At 59.6% G+C, this 12,971-nt stretch overlaps 1 protein-coding gene across 1 annotated transcript; it reads right to left on the bottom strand.

Moving 5' to 3' along the window:
• Nucleotides 1–2,653: 2,653 nt before the first annotated feature.
• LOC104054864 (actin-like protein 6B) lies at nt 2,654–11,294 on the bottom strand (the record flags this gene model as incomplete). The annotated part of the gene is made up of 9 exons (XM_054052793.1): nt 2,654–2,842; nt 4,458–4,544; nt 7,112–7,207; nt 7,305–7,385; nt 8,017–8,131; nt 8,243–8,304; nt 9,194–9,283; nt 10,898–11,004; nt 11,079–11,294. Coding segments are annotated over 9 exons (935 nt in total), but the record flags the coding sequence as incomplete, so codon positions are not given.
• Between the last annotated feature and the right edge of the window lie 1,677 nt (nt 11,295–12,971).

The following is a 12,971-nucleotide window of genomic DNA, read 5'->3' as shown; positions in this document are numbered from 1 at the left end:
ATGGGGGGGGGGGGGGGCGGAGAGGCGCGGTTTTAACGCCCGGAGCGTAATACGGCTCCTCCCGCACCCGCCGCCTCCCGCCCGCTATGGCAGCGCCGCGCCGGCCCGCAGCGCTTTATATAGGCGGTGGGCGGGGTTCGCGCTGGCCACGCCCCTCTCGCACGTGACAGGGAGCTGCCAATAGGAGAAGAGGCGCGGCTGCCAGGAGCCAATGGGAGGAGGGAGGTCTTTAAGTGTGGGGGGTGGCTATGTCAGTGCCTGCAGGGAATGCGCAAAAGCAGCGCTGCTCATAGGGGAGAGCGGCTAATAGGGAGAGGGGTGTCTATGGGAATTCCTGCGCGGAATGCGTAGTGGCAGTGGAGCTTATAGGATAGCAAAGGGGGGGGCCTAAAAGCGGTAAGGGGTGGCTAAGTGAATGCCTGCGTAGATTGAGCAGTGAAAACTATAGGAGAGCAAGTGGGGGGCCTAAAGGGGTGGGGTGACTAAGGGAGTGCCTGCGCGCAATGCGCAATGAGAGCGGGCGCTTTGGTTAGGAAAAGAGCGAAACGGGAGACCGAAAAGGGGATGGAGAAAGCCTAAAAAGGGATGGCGGCGTCCCTATGCGTGACTGCGAGGAACGCGCGGTGGAAGAGGCGCTTTTGAGAGCGCAAAGGGGGCCTCAAGGAAGTGGGGGGTGGCTATGTCGGTGCCTGCGCAGAATGTGTTTATAGGGGTGAATGGGAGCGCGGGGGGGGGGGTCGGAAAAGGGGCCTAAAGGGGGTGGAGGGTGGGGGCTTTGAAGGGCAGTTGATCACGTGAGTGCCTGAGTGGAATGCGCAGTAGAAGCAGCGTTTATAGGCAAGAGGGGGCCTTAAGGGTAGAGGGGTGTCTGTGGAAGTGCCTGAGTGGTTCGCAAACACACCAACACCCCCCCCCCCATTAGAAGATGCTTTGTGGTGGTTTTTTGGGGGGACTTCGAGGTGTTTTAAGGGGGCTCTTGAGTGGCTTTGGGGGTCTTTGAGGGGGTTTGGGAGAAGTTTGAGCAGCTTGGAGGAGGTTTTGAGTGGCTTTGGACGGCTTTAAGCCCTTCTTGGGGCCTTTGGGGAGCTTTTTACCATTTTGGGGGAAATTTGAGGTGATTTTAGGGGCCTTTTAAGTGGGTTTCGGGGGGGCTTTGTGGGAGCTTTGGGACGTTTGGGGGGACTTTGAGATGGTTTTAGGGGGCTGAGTGGGTTTGGAGAGCTTTGAGTGGGGTTCGGGGGGGCTTTTTACTATTTTGAGGGGGTTTTGGGGTGTTTTTAGGTGGCTTCCAGTGGACACCAGGGACCCTTCTAGGGACCCCCAGAACACACATAGAACCTCTTTAGGGACTGCCGGGACTCCTCTAGGACCCCCCAAGACCCTTTTAGGGACCCCCAGGACTCCTCTAGGACCCCCCAAGATCCCTTTACAGACCCCCAGGACCCCTCTAGGTTCCACCAGGACATGTGTAGAAGCCAAAGGACCCCTTTAGGGACCCCCAGGACCCCTTTAGGGACCCCCAGAACACACGTAGAACCCAAAGAACCTCTTTAGGGACCCCCAGGACTCCTCTAGGACCCCCCAAGACCCCTTTACAGACCCCCAGGACCACTCTAGGTTCCACCAGGACATGTGTAGAAGCCAAAGGACTCCTTTAGGGACCCCCAGGACCCCTCTAGGTTCCACCAGGACACATGTAGAAGCCAAAGGACCCCTTTAGGGACCCCCAGAACACACGTAGAACCCAAAGAACCTCTTTAGGGACCCCACAGGACCCCTTTAGGGACCCCCAGAACACACGTAGAACCCAAAAACCTCTTTAGGGACCCCCAGGACCCCTTTAGGGACCCCCAGAACACGCGTAGAACCCAAAGAACCTCTTTAGGGACTGCCGGGACTCCTCTAGGACCCCCCAAGACCCCTTTAGGGACCCCCAGGACCCTTCTAGGTTCCACCAGGACACACGTAGAACCCAAAGGACCTCTTTAGGGACCCCCAAGACCCCTTTAGGGACCCCCAGGACCCCTCTAGGTTCCACCAGGACATGTGTAGAAGCCAAAGGACTCCTTTAGGGACCCCCAGGACCCCTCTAGGTTCCACCAGGACACACGTAGAAGCCAAAGGACCTCTTTAGGGACCCCCAAGACTCCTCTAGGACCCCCCGAGATCCCTTTAGGGACCCCCAGGACCCCTCTAGGTTCCACCAGGACATGTGTAGAAGCCAAAGGACTCCTTTAGGGACCCCCAGGACCCCTTTAGGGACCCCCAGAACACACATAGAACCCAAAGAACCTCTTTAGGGACCCCCAGGACTCCTCTAGGACCCCCCAAGACCCCTTTAGGGACCCCCAGGACCCCTCTGGATTCCACCAGGACATGTGTAGAAGCCAAAGGACTCCTTTAGGGACCCCCAGGACCCCTCTAGAGACCCCTGGGACCCCTTTAGGGACCCTCCAGGTTCACTGTTCCATTGCTTTAATGCTCAGAGGATGCAGAAAGCTCAAAAAAAAAAGGCGGGAAACCCCCCCCCCTCACTGATTTTTGAGGCAAAACCTCTCCAAATCAGTAAAACCGCCTCGCTTTACCTCATGAAATCACCCCCCTCACCTCCCAGAACCTGAAAACGGGTGGAAACGGCGCTTTTTTGGGGGTGTTTATTGGGTTTTTTAATGAGTTTTGTTTGTTTGTTTGCTTTTTTTTTTGCCTTTCCTCCTGTCATGGCAGGTTCTGAAGGGGTTGGGGAAGGATCTCCCGCCCCATCTCAGGGGCATTTTCGCTCCACGCATTGCTTGCCGCCTTCCTCGTATTCCTGCTTGGAAATCCACATCTGCTGGAAGGTGCCCTGGGGGGGAGGAACACGAAGAGAGGGGACGAGGCCTCAGAAACCTCCATTTTTGCCCCTTCCTCACCCTTTTCCCCCCCTTCCCCCCATTTCTGCTCATCTTTTGCCCTCATTTCTGCCCCATTTGTGCCTCCATTCCCCTCCCTTCTGCCTCTTCCCTCTTCCCACACCATTTCTGCTCCCTTTTTTACCCCGTTTTTGCCCTTTCCCCTCCTTTTTTACCCCTTCCCACACCCTTTTTGCCCCATTTCCCCCATTTCTGCCCCTTTTCCCCCTTTTTTGCCCCTTCCCACCCCATTTCCACACCCTTTTTGCCCCATTTCCCCCCATTTCTGCCCCTTTTCCCCCTTTTTTTCCCCCTTCCCCTTCCCACACCATTTCTGCTCCCTTTTTACCCCATTTTTGCCCTTTCCCCCCCCCTTTTTTGCCCCCTTTCTCCTTCCCACCCCATTTCCACACCCTTTTTGCCCCATTTGCCTCCATTTTTGCCCCTTTCCCCCTTCCCACACCATTTCTGCTCCTTTTTTACCCCATTTTTGCCCCTTTCCCGCCATTTTTGCCCCTTTCCCGCCTTTTTTGCCCCCTTCCCCTTCCCACACCATTTCTGCTCCCTTTTTACCCCATTTTTGCCCTTTTCCCCCCCTTTTTGCCCCCTTTCTCCTTCCCACCCCATTTCCACACCCTTTTTGCCCCATTTGCCTCCATTTTTGCCCCTTCCCCCCTTTTTTACCCCTTCCCACACCATTTTTCCCCCATTTCCCCCCATTTCTGCCCCCTTTTCCCCCTTTTTCGCCCCTTCCCACACCATTTCTGCTCCCTTTTTACCCCATTTTTGCCCCTTTCCCGCCATTTTTTGCCCCCTTTCTCCTTCTCACCCCATTTCCACACCCTTTTTGCCCCATTTGCCCCCATTTTTGCTCCTTTTCCCCCCTTCCCCTTCCCACACCATTTCTGCTCCCTTTTTGCCCCCATTTTTGCCCCTTTCCCGCCTTTTCTGCCCCCTTCCCCTTCCCACACCATTTCTGCTCCCTTTTTACCCCATTTTTGCCCTTTTCCCCCCCTTTTTGCCCCCTTTCTCCTTCCCACCCCATTTCTGCTCCCTTTTTGCCCCATTTTTGCCCCTTTCCTCCACTTCTGCTCCCCTTTTGCCCCCTTTTTGCCCCATTTGCCCCATTTTTGCTCCCTTTCCTCCACTTCTGCTCCCCTTTTGCCCCCTTTTTGTCCCACTTGCCCCATTTTTGCCCCTTTTCCCCCCACTTCTGCTCCCCTTTTGCCCCCTTTGCCCCATTTTTGCCCCTTTCCCCCCACTTCTGCCCCCCTTTTGCCCCTTTTTTGCCCCATTTTTGCCCCTTTTCCCCCACTTCTGCCCCCCTTTTGCCCCTTTTTTGCCCCATTTTTGCCCCTTTTCCCCCACTTCTGCTCCCCTTTTGCCCCCTTTTTGCCCCATTTGCCCCATTTTTGCCCCTTTTCCCCCACTTCTGCTCCCCTTTTGCCCCCTTTTTGCCCCATTTGCCCCATTTTTGCCCCTTTTCCCCCCACTTCTGCCCCCCTTTTGCCCCCTTTTTGCCCCCCTTTGCCCATTTTTGCCCCTTTTCCCCCTTTTTTTGCCCCTCACGAGGGAGGCGAGGATGGAGCCCCCGATCCAGGGGCTGAAGCGTCGCTCCATCGTGCTGTTGCTGGCGATCAGCTTCAGGCGCATGCTCTGCGGGGAAGGGTCAACTGGGGCAAACTGGGAGCCACTGGGAGCAGCTGGGGGTAACTGGGAGCCACTGGGAGCAGCTGGGGGTAACTGGGAGCCACTGGGGAGCAAACTGGGAACCTCTAAGAGCTGCTGGGGGCAAACTGGGAACCTCTAAGAGCCGCTGGGAGCAAACTGGGAGCCACTGGGAGCAGCTGGGGGTAACTGGGAGCCACTGGGGGGCAAACTGGGAACCTCTAAGAGCTGCTGGGGGCAAACTGGGAACCTCTAAGGGCCGCTGGGAGCAAACTGGGAACCTCTAAGAGCCGCTGGGAGCCACTGGGAGCAGCTGGGGGTAACTGGGAGCCACTGGGGGGCAAACTGGGAACCTCTAAGAGCTGCTGGGGGCAAACTGGGAACCTCTAAGGGCCGCTGGGAGCAAACTGGGAGCCACTGGGAGCAGCTGGGGGTAACTGGGAGCCACTGGGAGCAGCTGGGGGTAACTGGGAGCCACTGGGGGGCAAACTGGGAACTTCTAGGAGCTGCTGGGGGCAAACTGGGAACCTCTAAGAGCCGCTGGGGGCAAACTGGGAACCTCTAAGAGCCGCTGGGGGCAAACTGGGAACCTGTAAGAGCCGCTGGGGGCAAACTGGGAGCCACTGGGAGCCGATAGGGGTAACTGGGAGCCACTGGGAGCCGATAGGGGTAACTGGGAGCCGCTGGGGGCAAACTGGGAGCCACTGGGAGCAAACTGGGAACCTCTAAGAGCTGCTGGGAGCCACTGGGAACCTCTAGGAGCCGATAGGGGTAACTGGGAGCCGCTGGGGGTAACTGGGAACCACTGGGGGGCAAACTGGGAACCTCTAAGAGCCGCTGGGGGCAAACTGGGAGCCACTGGGAGCCGCTGGGGGTAACTGGAAGCCACTGGGGGGCAAACTGGGAACCTCTAAGAGCTGCTGGGGGCAAACTGGGAGCCACTGGGAGCAGCTGGGGGTAACTGGGAGCCACTGGGGGGCAAACTGGGAACTTCTAGAAGCTGCTGGGGGCAAACTGGGAACCTCTAAGAGCCGCTGGGGGCAAACTGGGAACCTCTAAGAGCCGATAGGGGTAACTGGGAGCCGCTGGGGGCAAACTGGGAGCCACTGGGGGGCAAACTGGGAACCTCTAAGAGCCGCTGGGGGCAAACTGGGAGCCACTGGGAGCCGATAGGGGTAACTGGGAGATACTGGGAGCCGCTGGGGGCAAACTGGGAACCTCTAAGAGCCGCTGGGGGCAAACAGGGAGCCACTGGGAACCGATAGGGGTAACTGGGAGCCACTGGGAGCTACTGGGAGCAAACTGGGAACCTCTAGGAGCCGATAGGGGTAACTGGGAGCCGCTGGGGGCAAACTGGGAGCAAACTGGGAACCTCTAAGAGCCACTGGGGGCAAACTGGGAGCCACTGGGAGCCGATAGGGGTAACTGGGAGCCACTGGGAGCCGCTGGGGGCAAACTGGGAGCCACTGGGAACCTCTAGGAGTTGATAGGGGTAACTGGGAGCCACTGGGGGGCAAACTGGGAACCTCTAAGAGCCGCTGGGGGCAAACTGGGAGCCACTGGGAGCTGATAGGGCTAACTGGGAGCCACTGGGAGCCGCTGGGAGCAAACTGGGAACCTCTAAGAGCCACTGGGGGCAAACAGGGAGCCACTGGGAGCCGATAGGGGTAACTGGGAGCCACTGGGAGCCGCTGGGAGCAAACTGGGAACCTCTAGGAGCTGATAGGGGTAACTGGGAGCCACTGGGATCCACTAGGGGCAAACTGGGAGGAACTGGGAGACACTGGGATCCACTAGGGGCAAACTGGGAGAAACTGGGAGGAACTGGGGGCTGCTGGGAGTCCCTAGGGGCAAACTGGGAGAAACTGGGAGGAACTGGGGACTGCTAGGAGTCCCTAAGGGCAAACTGGGAGAAACTGGGAGCTACTGGGATCCACTAGGGGCAACTGGGAGGAACTGGGAGCCTCTAGGAGCTTCTAGGGGCAAACTGGGAGGAACTGGGGGTAACTGGGAGCCACTGGGATCCACTAGGGGCAAACTGGGAGGAACTGGGGGCTGCTGGGAGTCCCTAGGGGCAAACTGGGAGGAACTGGGAGGAACTGGGGGCTGCTGGGAGTCCCTAAGGGCAAACTGGGAGAAACTGGGAGCTACTGGGATCCACTAGGGGCAACTGGGAGGAACTGGGAGCCTCTAGGAGCTTCTAGGGGCAACTGGGAGGAACTGGGGGGAACTGGGAGCTTCTAGGGGGAACTGGGAGGAACTGGGAGAAACTGGGAGGAACTGGGGGCTGCTGGGAGTCCCTAGGGGCAAACTGGGAGAAACTGGGAGGAACTGGGAGCCTCTAGGGGCAACTGGGAGGAACTGGGGGTAACTGGGAGCCACTGGGGTCCACTAGGGGCAAACTGGGAGGAACTGGGAGACCATAGGAGCTTCTAGGGGCAAACTGGGAGGAACTGGGAGACACTGGGATCCACTAGGGGCAAACTGGGAGGAACTGGGGTTCCCCCCCCCCCAAACCCCACCAAGAAGGGGGGGTCCCACCCCCCATTTCTTACCGGGGGGGTCTTTTGGGAGAGCTCTCGGTTGAGGCGATCGGTGAACCCCTGCAGCAAAGTGTTCCCCCCCGTGACGATGACACTGCCGTAGAGACCCTGGGGGGGGGGTCACGAGATTTTGGGGGTCACCTCTGCACCCCAAAACCCCCCCCTCAAACCACACCCCCCCCCCAAAAAATCTTTGGGGTCTCACCGGTCGGATGTCGATGTCGCACATCCCGATGCTGGTGGTGACCACGTGTCCAACACCCAACATTGTGTTCCCCGAAAGGCCCTGGAGGGGTTTAGGGGGGTCAAAGGGGTCCCCCCAATTTATTGTGGCCCCCCCAAACCTCTCAGGGCCCCCCCAAATTCATTGCACCCCCCAAAATCACTCAGGTTCCCCCCCAAACCCAACATCTTGATGCTGGTGGTGACCACGTGTCCAACACCCAACATTGTGTTCCCCCAGAGGAACCCTGGAGGGGTTTAGGGGGGTCAAAGGGGTCCCCCCAATTCCTTGTGGCCCCCCCAAACCCCTCAGGGCCCCCCCAAATTCATTGCACCCCCCAAAATCACTCAGGTCCCCCCAAACCCAACATCTTGACGCTGGTGGTGACCACGTGTCCAACACCCAACATTGTGTTCCCCCAGAGGAACCCTGGAGGGGTTTAGGGGGGTCAAAGGGGTCCCCCCAATTCATTGTGGCCCCCCCAAACCCCTCAGGGCCCCCCCAAATTCATTGCACCCCCAAAAAATCCATGAGGTCCCCCCCAAACCCAACATCTTGATGCTGGTGGTGACCACGTGCCCCACGTTCACCAACCCCCAAAAAGTTGGGGGGTGATTTCTGGGGTCAAAGGGGTCCCCCAAATTCATTGTGGCCCCCCCAAATTCATTGTGGGGCCCCCCCAAAACCCCCAAACCTTAACGTTGGAGGGGTCGAAGAGCCCTTCGGGGATGCGGAGCCGTTCGGCGCCGTAGTCGGTGTTGTATCCGTTGGGCATCTCGTAATGAACTGTGGGCATCTGAGCGGCCACTCTGGGGGGGAAGGGGGGAAATAACGGGGTGTAGGGGGGGTGATAGGGTGGGGGGGGACCCCAAAACCTTCCCCTTGACCCCCCCCCCCCCAAAAAAAAAACCCCAACTCACTGCTCGTCATAGGGGGAATCCGAGACCTGCAGCACTGAAGCTTGAAAGTCCTGGATCACCTCCTGGAATATTGGGGGGGGGGGGGGCACAAAGTGGGGGGGACACCCCCAAAAAATGGGTTCAGGACCTCCCCCCCCCAGGGATTTGGGACCCCCCCAGGGTGACCCCAGGAATCCAGACCCCCCCACTATGGGGATCCAGGACCCCCCCAAATATCTGGGACCCCCCCAGAGTGACCCCAGGAATCCAGACCCCCCCCAATATGGGGATCCAGGACACCCTCAAATATCTGGGACCCCTCCAGGGTGACCCCAGGAATCCAGACCCCCCCACTATGGGAATCCAGACCCCCCCCAATATCTGGGACCCCCCCAGGGTGACCCCAGGAATCCAGACCCCCCCCAATATGGGGATCCAGACCCCCCTCCAAATATCTGGGACCCACCCAGGGTGACCCCAGGAATCCAGACCCCCCCCAAATATCTGGGACCCCCCCAGGGTGACCCCAGGAATCCAGACCCCCCCACTATGGGGATCCAGACCCCCCCCAAATATCTGGGACCCCCCCAGGGTGACCCCAGGAATCCAGACCCCCCCCAATATGGGGATCCAGGACCCCCCCCAAATATCTGGGACCCCCCCAGGGTGACCCCAGGAATCCAGACCCCCCCCAATATGGGGATCCAGGACCCCCCCAAATATCTGGGACCCCCCCAGGGTGACCCCAGGAATCCAGATCCCCCCCAATATGGGGATCCAGGACCCCCCCAAATATCTGGGACCCCCCCAGGGTGACCCCAGGAATCCAGACCCCCCCACTATGGGGATCCAGGACCCCCCCCAAATATCTGGGACCCCCCCAGGGTGACCCCAGGAATCCAGACCCCCCCACTATGGACTCAGAACCCCCATTTTGACGCCCCCCCCCCAATTCCCCCCCCCATAACTCACGTTACAGGTGAAGTTGTGCCACGACTTTGACACCTGCGGGAGTTTCTCCTTCTTCTTCCAGTTGGGGGGGGCGCCCTCGCGCACCGGCTCCTGGGGGCGTGGCCATGCCATATATGGCAGGGGAAGCGCCGAAGGGCTGGGGCTTGAGGGGCGGGGCCACGCCATATATGGCAGGGGAAGCTCAGAGGGGCGGGGCTACACCGCATGGCAAGGGAAGCGCGGAAGGGCGGGGTTTGAGGGGCGGGGCCATGCCATACATGGCAAGGGAGGGTGTGGGCCACACCATAGAAGGCGGGGAGGCGCTGAGGGGGCGGGGCTAGAGGGCGGGCACGCCATATATGGCAAGAGATGCGAGGGGCGGGGCCAAGACGAGGAGGGGCGTTGCTTTAGGGGTGGGGACACTCCATATATGGCTGTGAGAGGCAGGGGCGTGGCCAGACCATATAAGGCAGAGGAGGCTTTGAGGGGCGGGGCCACGCTATATAGGGCATGATAGGCTGGGGGCGGGGCCTCAGCGAAGGGGCGTTGCTGTAGGGGCGGGGACACTCTATATATGGCTGTGAGAGGCAGGGGCGGGGCCAGACCATATAAGGCAGAGGGGGGCTTTGAGGGGCGGGGCCATGCTATATAGGGCATGATAGGCTGGGGGCGGGGCCTCAGCGAAGGGGCGTTGCTGTAGGGGCGGGGACACTCTATATATGGCTGTGAGAGGCAGGGGCGGGGCCAGACCATATAAGGCAGAGGGGGGCTTTGAGGGGCGGGGCCACACTACGTAGGGCATGATAGGCTGGGGGCGGGGCCTCAGCGAAGGGGCGTTGCTGTAGGGGCGGGGACACTCCCTATATGGCTGTGAGAGGCAGGGGCGGGGCCAGACCATATAAGGCAGAGGAGGCTTTGAGGGGCGGGGCCACGCTATATAGGGCATGATAGGCTGGGGGCGGGGCCTCAGCGAAGGGGCGTTGCTGTAGGGGCGGGGACACTCCCTATATGGCTGTGAGAGGCAGGGGCGGGGCCAGACCATATAAGGCAGAGGGGGCTTTGAGGGGCGGGGCCACGCTATATAGGGCATGATAGGCTGGGGGCGGGGCCTCAGCGAAGGGGCGTTGCTGTAGGAGCGGGGACACTCCATATGGCTGTGAGAGGCAGGGGCGGGGCCAGACCATATAAGGCAGAGGGGGCTTTGAGGGGCGGGGCCACGCTATATAGGGCATGATAGGCTGGGGCGGGGCCTCAGCGAAGGGGCGTTGCTGTAGGGGCGGGGACACTCCATATATGGCTGTGAGAGGCAGGGGCGTGGCCAGACCATATAAGGCAGAGGAGGCTTTGAGGGGCAGGGCCACGCTATATAGGGCATGATAGGCTGGGGCGGGGCCTCAGCGAAGGGGCGTTGCTGTAGGGGCGGGGACACTCCATATATGGCTGTGAGAGGCTGGGGCAGGGCCAGACCATATAAGGCAGAGGGGGGCTTTGAGGGGCGGGGCCACACTATATAGGGCATGATAGGCTGGGGGCGGGGCCTCAGCGAGGGGGCGTGGCCACCCATATAAAGCAGAGTGAAGTGGAGCGGGGCCTCAATGAAGGGGCGGTGCTTGAGGGGCAGAGTCACCTTCTATATAGGACAAGGGAGGCTCTGAGGGGCGGGGCCAGGAGGGCAAGGGGCGTGTCCAGGGGGGAAATGGGCGTGGCCAAGGGACCCCTTCCCACCTTGTTGGCTATCATATAGGGCGGCACGATGTCGATGTTCATCTCCTGGAAGAGCTCCCGGCACTGCATGGAGATGAAGTCTCCGGCCAAGGGCGACTTGACGATCCCTGGTGGTGACCCCCGGTGAGTGGCCCCGCCCCCAGGTCCCCTCTAGCCCCGCCCCCCCGGGTCCCCCTCTCACCCTGCTGGAGGATATATCCGTCGTGCACGGGGATGGCGGTGGTGTGGGTGGCTCCGCTGTCCAGGACCAGCCCCGTGCTGCGGCCGTTGGCGAAGCTGGAGCAACCGCCGTCAAGGGTGGTGCTAACGAGGAGCCACCGGTAACGAGGAAGGGGCCTCGCGGATGAGGGGGTGGTCTTTAATGAAGGGTTGGCCGACGCAACCGCTTCTAAAGCCACTCAATGACACCCGGAACCACCCGACCATCTCTAGAGCCACCCAACCATCGCCAAAGCCACCCAACCACCTAACCGACCATCTCTAGACCCACCCAACCATCTCCAAACCCACCCAACTAAGCACCCAACCACCTCCAGACCCACCCAACCACTCAACCGACCATCTCTAGACCCACCCAACCACCCAACCAACCACCTCTAGACCCACTCAACCATCACCAAAGCCACCCAACTGCCCACCCAACCACCTCTAGACCCACCCAACCATCGCCAAACCCACCCAACCACCCAACCAACCACTTCTAGACCCACCCAACCATCTCTAGACCCACCCAACCACCTAATAAACCATCTCTAGACCCACCCAACCATCACCAAAGCCACCCAACCACCCACCCAACCACCTCTAGACCCACCCAACCACCTCCAGACCCACCCAACCACCCAACCGACCATCTCTAGACCCACCCAACCATCTCCAAACCCACCCAACTGCCCAACCAACCACCTCTAGACCCACCCAACCACCTCTAGACCCACCCAACCACCTCCAGACCCACCCAACCACCTAATAAACCATCTCTAGACCCACCCAACCATCTCTAGATCCACCGAAACCCACCCAACCATCTCCAAACCCACCCAACTGCCCAACCAACCACCTCTAGACCCACCCAACCATCTCTAGATCCACCAAACCCCACCCAACCATCGCCAAACCCACCCAACTGCCCAACCAACCACCTCCAGACCCACCCAAACATCTCCAAACCCACCCAAACATCTCCAAACCCACCCAACCATCTCCAAACCCACCCAACTAAGCACCCAACCACCTCCAGACCCACCCAACCACCTAATCGACCATCTCTAGACCCACCCAACCATCGCCAAAGCCACCCAACCATCTCCAAACCCACCCAACTACCCACCCAACCACCTCCAGACCCACCCAACCACCTAATAAACCATCTCTAGACCCACCCAACCATCTCTAGATCCACCGAAACCCACCCAACCATCTCCAAACCCACCCAGCTGCCCACCCAACCACCTCCAGACCCACCCAACCATCTCCAAACCCACCCAACTAAGCACCCAACCACCTCTAGACCCACCCAACCATCTCCAAACCCACCCAACTGCCCAACCAACCATCTCTAGACCCACCCAACCATCTCTAGATCCACCAAACCCCACCCAACCATCTCCAAACCCACCCAACTACCCACCCAACCACCTCCAGACCCAACCAAGCACCGCCAAAGCCACCCAACCACCTAATAAACCATCTCTAGACCCACCCAACCACCTCCAGACCCACCCAACCACCTAATAAACCACCTCTAGACCCACCCAACCATCTCTAGATCCACCAAACCCCACCCAACCACCTCTAGGCCCACCCAACCATCTCCAGACCCACCCAACCACCTAATAAACCATCTCTAGACCCCCCCAACCATCTCTAGATCCACCGAAACCCACCCAACCATCTCCAAACCCACCCAACCACCTCTAGAACCACCCAACCACGTAACTGACCATCTCTAGACCCACCCAACCACCTCTAGACCCAACCAAGCATCTCCAAACCCACCCAACTGCCCACCCAACCACCTCTAGACCCACCCAACCATCGCCAAAGCCACCCAACCACCTAATCAACCATCTCT

Source organism: Cuculus canorus, chromosome 36 (assembly GCF_017976375.1).
Source record: "Cuculus canorus isolate bCucCan1 chromosome 36, bCucCan1.pri, whole genome shotgun sequence".
NCBI classification, from domain to species: domain Eukaryota; kingdom Metazoa; phylum Chordata; class Aves; order Cuculiformes; family Cuculidae; genus Cuculus; species Cuculus canorus.
This window is presented reverse-complemented; position numbering and strand designations above follow the sequence as displayed.